Genomic DNA, 7,526 nt, shown 5'->3' on the forward strand with positions numbered 1-7,526 from the left:
GTATTCTTGGATTATCACAAAAGAGTTATATCAATAAAGTACTTAAAAGGTTTGGCATGTAAGACTGCAGACCAGGAGACACCCCTGTGGCTAAAGGAGATAAGTTTAGTCTCAATCGGTGCCCTAAAGGCAACCTTGAAAATTAGAAAATGCAGAAGATTCCTTATGCTTCGGCTATAGGAAGTCTAATGTATGCTCAGGTATGTATGCATCCAGAGATTACATACATTGTTGGGATGTTAGGCAGATACTTAAGCAACCCTGGTATGGAATATTGGATAACAGTCAAAAGGGTTATGAGGTATCTTCAAAAAATAAAAGATTATATGCTCACATACAGAAAATCAGAACAGCTGGAGGTCATTGGGTACTCTGATTCTGATTTTGCTGGATGCCAAGATAGCAGGAAGTCTACATCAGGCTATATTTATATATTAGCAGGAGGAGCTATATCATGGAAAAATGTCAAACAAATACTTGTAGCTTCCTCCACTATGGCTGTGAAATTTTGTCACGGGACTGCGCATTTTGGAAAATGTGAAAAGACCAATAAGGTTATATTATAACAATAAATCCGCAGTAATATATTCCAATAACAATAGAAGCTCAACTAAGTCAAAACATATTAACATTAAGTTCCTGGTTGTGAAAGAAAGGGTACAGAGTGGACAGATATCCATAGAGTACATTGGGACAAACTCCATAATAGCAGATCCTCTTACTAAGGGATTGCCACCCAAGGTCTTTCATGAGCACACCGCTCATATGAGTGTGGTGATATTAGAGGATACCATGATTTAGTAGGAGTTCGTAATTTTTGGTGCTTTGTATTTGGTTGTATTATTTGATCAGAATAAAGTATTTAGTTAAGACACTCTGTTACATTATGTTTGGTTTTGACCTCACTAAAGTAGGACCAGTTGAAAATAGACATGTACTGATCACATTGCATGTAATTTTTCATGCTGCACATCCATGATCGATCTATGTTGTTTGATTGTATTAGTATATGTGACCATTGATGGGTCGAGTCACGATAAATATGACGAAGGCCGCTTTGATCCTATATTGATATAGTCAATGGACGAGATTGTTCGGAAATACCTTTTCAGTGATAGCAATTTTGAGCTCATAAGGTTATACACAATTTAAGGAATCATATGGTGCCCAAGTGGGAGATTGTTGGATTTAAATCTAATTAAATCTAATTGTGGGCACATATGATTAATCAATGTGTATTGCTATCTTTAAGGATAACCCACTTAAAGTGATTAATCAATTTGGGTTAATGGGTATTTAAATAAATCATGGGGTTATATGTGCAGATACCAGATTGTAATTATAATTTGATGAGGGGTCAAATTATAAATGTACAACACCTATATATATGGGGTTATGGTCCCTAATCTAGTTAATTTGATGAGGGGTCAAATTATAAATGTACAACACCTATATATATGGGGTTATGGTCCCTAATCTAGGGTTAGCCACTCTCATTCTCTTATCCCCATCTAAAGAGATCCATAAGGGAGAAACCCTAAGGTTAGAAGATCATCAAAACCCTAATTAGGTTTTCCTCAATGGATTCAAGTATATGCTTCCGCACCTTTTGATTTTTATTAATCTCTTTGAATTAATCATGGCTTTATGATTTAGATCTCAAATATTAGATCCAACACAACTCAAATGTTAATGGCACAATTTAAAATTTTGCTTCCGTGCAAATTGGTGCAGGTTCCCGTGGAGATAGCTACAGCGGAGAACATTCCGTGATAAACACTATGCCCTGTCCCGCAACCTGAATATCCTATTCACCCAATGCATGTTGAAGTAGACGATGATGGCTTTACTCCTGTAATGACTAAGACTATGAAGAAAAGGATGATGAAATCACCCTCAGTCCAAGTTCCTATTCCTAATACTCAAAAGCTTAATGCAAACATGAGGAGTGCCCCCAGTATTGTTATCCGTGAGGATCCTAGCTAAGATACCCTTAACAATAAGGAAAAACCACCCACTTTTCATGTTGGAAAGGGTAAGGGAGTGATGAAAAAAAGCATAGATTTCTCTTCAGTTGAAATGAGGCGCTATGTTGCTCAAACGCATTCCCCTCATATTGGATGCTCTCGAGACATGGAGGCATTTGGAGCAAGTTCTTATGATAGGGAATTCCCTCATCTTCAATTGCCCAACCCTCAACAACCAAAAAGCCCTATCAAGAAGGAAAGTTTTTTAAAAACACCAAGTAGTGAAGTGCCTGCCCCAGTGCAACAAGTTCAAGTTAATGACCCCTCAAGGGAGACGTCAGAGCAATGTTCTACAATACCCTCTGCTATTCTCCTAGGCAGGCCTAGAGTGAGGCTCTCGCCAAAATGATGCTCCACGTTCTTAGCACTATCAATTCTATTTAGGTAAACCGATAAGTTATGAATCTAAATATGATTCAAACCTTATCTTCTTGGGGCCATATGTCTGAGTCAAATGAAGATCACTGGGAACGAAGACAATCTCCGCGGTATCATTATGTAGAACCAACTCATTATGAGACTGGAGGACGATACTTCTTCGGACATCATATACAACGTGTCATGCCTCAAAGAAATGAAAGGCAAGATACTCCTATTTATAAATATTATGAAAGCACCCACCATCAGCATCGGTATTATCAACAACCAACTCATCACTATGAACCAGCATTGACCCCAGGAGGGTATTGTGTAGTGACACGATGATTGACGACTAGGAAGTATCGACTGCTTTTATAAGATAGGGCAGACCAAGAGAAACTTGATGAACTCCTACCTTCGAGGCAACAAATGAGAGGAGAGGATTTGGGAGAGGGAGGGGGGAGGTGGTTGCCTATTTGTGAGGCAGAAGAGAGAATAGTTAAAAGAGAGAATTTTTGTGATAAATGTTCTCTTACATTTTTTGTAAATAAACCCACGAAAGTGATACATTTGTTAAGCGATATTCTAAGGATTTCCAAATTCTAACCATTTTAGAATTTTTTTAATTGTGATATGATACTTTTTAAAAACTAAAATCTATATAAAATTCAAATTCAAACCTATCGAAAAAATCTCTAAATCTTGGTAACTAAAAATAAGGCACGATTAAATTTGGTGATATATAAAATAATTGTGCATCATAATTTCTCATAGTTAATTGTATTGAATGATAAAGATTGATTTTAGGTTAACGGTTAAGATAAAGTAAAATTGAAAATATACAATTGAGATCTTTGTCCACGTTTCAAAAGGTTTTGTGAGACAAAAGGATGGCGTGTCACGATATGGTGAGTTCTTTTTAAAGTCATTTGATTTTCCTTTGAATATCCACTAATTAAGATGTTATTAGTGACACCAATTATAATCGCCACATCTTCTCTCTTTTGTGCTTTATTTGGATGTGAGTAAATAAGGGGTAGGGGAATGAAGGTAAATAGCTCAACCTTGCTTCTGAGTTTTTTTTTGAAAGGGAATATAGAGAAAGGAAAGTAACAAAATTTACATCCTCCAACCTCCATTCTATATAATTTGGTTAATTCCCAAATTGGGGTGTAGAGGAGGTGAATTGTTGTGCACCATCATGATATAAATCCAAAGGCTAAGAAATGATTCATCTTCATTCCCTTCGCTAAACTCTCAAACATGATCCTCTTCGTTAATGAACTCCCAAACATAGCCTTGAATCCATCTGGCACTGCTCTTTTTTCTATGGGGGAAAAAGTCTATTTTAATTTATTCTTCCAAATCTTAACTTCCCACCTATCCATCACCCAAAACCCCTCCATTTGGAGGTCAAGTCTTTCATATAGACTTTTCTCAACTCAATCACCATCAAAAAGTCCACACCAACTATAGAACTAGAAAACAGCAATTACAAAGACCCAATTTGGCCTTCTAACCCCCTCCAGCAAGTAATTCCAATTTTCCCAACTGAACCTTCTATGAAATTACAAAAGACCCATATAAGCTCAACGGTCTAATCTTCCCTCCGCCGCTTTTTTATCTTTTTCTGCAGACCTGTTCGAATTAATTAGAACTGCAAAAGATTCAACTTTACACAAATAAAAAAAGTCCTCTTTCTAATTTCCTATCACCTTCTCTCCATTAGCCCGCTTCAACGTCGTGATCTACGCGTGACAGAGAGAAGGACCTCTCTCTGAAACTTTCAATCTCGGGTAACTAACTACTTTATCTATTAATCCCAAATGGGTATCGATTATTTTCATCAAGCGCTCTTGTTTTTGGGCTAGGGCTTGCTGTTTCGATCTTGCTCTTGTTTTGGCAAAGTTGGGGGAGTTTTACTTCATCAGTTCCCAACTGTTTTGGTTCTTGGAGAGATTACCCATCTGGTAATTTTTGGTCCTTGTTTGACTTTTCAGTTCAAAATTGGATCTTGATGGGTTTTATGTATTGGGGTCTGCTTTTTTTGCTTGGAACTATACCTTTCTTGGAATAGTTGGCCTCCTATGAGTTAGGGCTTGTAGTTTTATCGTTTCCTTTTAGGTCTTGAAGTTTATTTAGATGATTGGGCTGCTGAATTTGTTGGCTTCTGATGCTTGATAAAGTTTTTCTATAGCATCTAGTCATGAATCTTCAAGAAAAGTTGCAAGAAAGCTATTTTCTTCATGTTTCTCATCTTTTTTGCAATTGTTTCACTTTTGTCAGCCTTGTAAATTCTGCCCCCTAATAGTTTTTGGTTTGTTTTTAGTCTTCTATTCAAGTTATTTTATTTTAATAATTTCTTGAACATTTATTTGATCTGATTCTTTTATCTACCAATTGCGATGTTTGAGGGCTGTGGGGTTTCTCCCAATTTGCCCCTCCTTTGCGCACTATGGTTATTACTTTATCTCTATGCTTTTCATAATTTTGCTTGCTTCGAGAATATTCAACTCTTTAATTAGCTTTTTACGTTACTGTTATTTTATTTGATTTGATTTATTATTTTTTTTCCATGTCTTCTATTCTTTGTATAACTGCTGTCTACATTTTGAGCACAATTTTCCATTACTGATTTATGTATGATCATTACTTTATGGAGTCTGTGGACAATTTCATCTAGTCTGTGTTTATAAGATTCTTACAAACTTTATGTTACTTGGTAAAGTCTTGATAGTAGTTAATTTTTCATCGTCCATGGCACTTCCTTATGCCGCTCTTAATATTTTGCAATCTATAGTTTATGAATTGCATTCCCTGCCCGTCGCTAAACTGTAAGAGGTTTTCTTAATAACTGCAATGTTATGTGTTCGAATTTCCGTTATATTCTCTGACATTCTGGTTTAATCTTTTATGCCTCTCCAATTTGGTCTTTAATTTGCTCCAGTGCTTCTTTGATATCTTTTCATGTCTACCTAATTCGTTAGTTGATTTTCTTATAAAAGTCGTGAGTACTCATGACAGTTCCTGATAAAATTATCAGGTACCATAATTGTATCACAGTTCAGAGCTCGGCATCAGCTTTTATATATTAATCAGTCTCATTAGCTTCGTATTGCTATCGGCATGTCCAAAATGACTTCGTCTAAGGTTTATACGCAACGCTCAGGTGAACCTAGTCTTTCTAGATCCAACCCTTTTGATTCAGATTCAGAAACCAAGCTGAATTCTAAACCTCCAAGGACTTCTTCTGCACCCGTATTAAGCCAAGGAAATCAAGGAAATTGGGTTCCATCGTCTTCTTATTCTGCTGCTAGAAACAAGTATAAGAATGATTTCCGTGACTCCGGGGGTTTGGAGAATCAATCAGTCCAAGAACTAGAAGGCTATGCTGTATATAAGGCCGATGAGACTACACAGAAGGTAAATGGTTGCTTGAGAATTGCTGAAGAAATTAGAGAGGATGCGTCTAGGACTCTTGTTAACTTGCATCAGCAGGGAGAGCAAATCACACGCACGCATGTCACAGCTGCCAATATTGATCAGGACCTTAGTAGGGTAAGCATCTTTAAGTTTGTTCTTTCTTTTATCTCTATTGTGGATGTGTGGATAGTGAATAGTAGTCTATTGTAAATGGCATGTTACCATTCTTATCTAAGGATCTTGCATTAAATTTCATTGTCCAAATAGTGTTTCACCTTCTCTATGTACTATATGGAAATATATGACCCCACAACCTGCAAAAAACTGCATATGAGGGCATGTCATTACCAATAGACATTGGTATGAACATGTCATCATTTTCATCTAAGTAATAACTAGCTCAACTCAGTGTTTATATTATTATTATTTTGAATGGAAGTCACATCTTGGTCTAGAACCTAGGACATTCCATGACCCAACCCCATATACTGTAACCACTGTGCTAGGCCTCAACGCATTAGCTCAACTTCCTCCATCATAATTTGATTGAAGTGATGCAATTATGAATTTATATAATAATAACCATTTTGAACAATGATATCTTACAGTTCGAAGGTTTTAATACATCACTTTTCTGGCTACAATTTCTACAGAGGTTACCACTTCTGTTTTCTACCTTTATAGCCTAATTCAGAATCCAAAGGTGCCATTTCATTGAGGTTCTTCACAAGAAAACTAATAAATTAGTACGCATCACATTTCTGCTTATACTAAAACTTGAATAGTATTAGCACCTAATAAACTTGAATGGCGAGCTCCCCTTCATTCATTAAATTACCAAAATAAGAAACTTGCTTTTCTTCCACTACTACGACATCAAGCTTTGTTTCTTCTTCTTTGAAGCTGATCTTTATTATGAGAAATAATAATTACATTATATAGTCTCAGTCTTGAGGGGGAGCCTCATGCAATGGTAACATTGCTGCCTTATGACCTGGAGGTCACGGGTTCAAGTCTCAGAAACAGCTTCTCTGCGTGTGTGTGAGGGTAAGGTCGTGTACATCTGACCTTCTCCAGAGCCCACAATGGTGGGAGCCTCGTGCATTGGGCCACCCTTTTTTAGTCCCAGTCTTCTAATAATGATGTTTTAGGAGCTGTGCTTCCTGCTGTGGTTTGGGGATGTAAATTACGATTTGCTTCTCTGTCATTGGATGTCTGCAGTGCAGCCTAAAAATATTTATAAACTTGTAAAATTGGATTAATGGCCCCTGAGAACTGCATTCATCTTCCATGAGGTACGTGGTAATCGACTGAGGTTCAGCTGATAACTATGATTGTTTCTACTTTCGTGATTCAGATTTATGTTATCTATCATTCTTATCTAGAGTGAATATTGGTGCCTGCAAGAACTTCGAAAAGCTCTATCTGAGGTGTTCTCCCTAGATTTTCCCTCTGAAATACAGGCCTTAAAGAGGTTCAGTGGTTGAGCTGTGACATCTTATGAATTCTTGTGCCGGTTGTCCGTACCATACCTAGGGGTGTCCAAAAAGCCGGCCGGCCCGGGCCCGGCCGGGCCGGAACCCGGCGGTCGTCGGCCCGGCCCGGAACAGTGTTTTTTTTATTTTTTTTATTTTCTTATTTTCTTATATGTATAATATATGTATATATAAAATATATGTATATGTGTGTGTATATATATATATATTTATATAATCC

General features: G+C 37.0%; 1 protein-coding gene across 2 annotated transcripts in view; it reads left to right on the plus strand.

The window, feature by feature from the left end:
• Nucleotides 1–3,991: 3,991 nt before the first annotated feature.
• Nucleotides 3,992–7,526, plus strand: part of LOC109827057 (SNAP25 homologous protein SNAP33-like) — a 7,430-nt gene continuing 3,895 nt past the window's right edge. The window contains exons 1-3 of one of the 2 annotated variants that reach the window (XM_020394021.1): nucleotides 3,992–4,183; nucleotides 4,259–4,357; nucleotides 5,431–5,945. In XM_020394021.1, the coding sequence (XP_020249610.1) occupies nucleotides 5,514–5,945 (432 nt within the window). In that variant the 5' untranslated portion in view covers nucleotides 3,992–4,183; nucleotides 4,259–4,357; nucleotides 5,431–5,513. The remainder of the gene's footprint in view (nucleotides 4,184–4,258; nucleotides 4,358–5,430; nucleotides 5,946–7,526) is intronic. The other variant, XM_020394022.1, reaches the window with a different exon arrangement.

The sequence above is a fragment of the Asparagus officinalis genome, unplaced genomic scaffold (assembly GCF_001876935.1).
Source record: "Asparagus officinalis unplaced genomic scaffold, Aspof.V1 AsparagusV1_Un11, whole genome shotgun sequence".
Lineage (NCBI taxonomy): Eukaryota > Viridiplantae > Streptophyta > Magnoliopsida > Asparagales > Asparagaceae > Asparagus > Asparagus officinalis.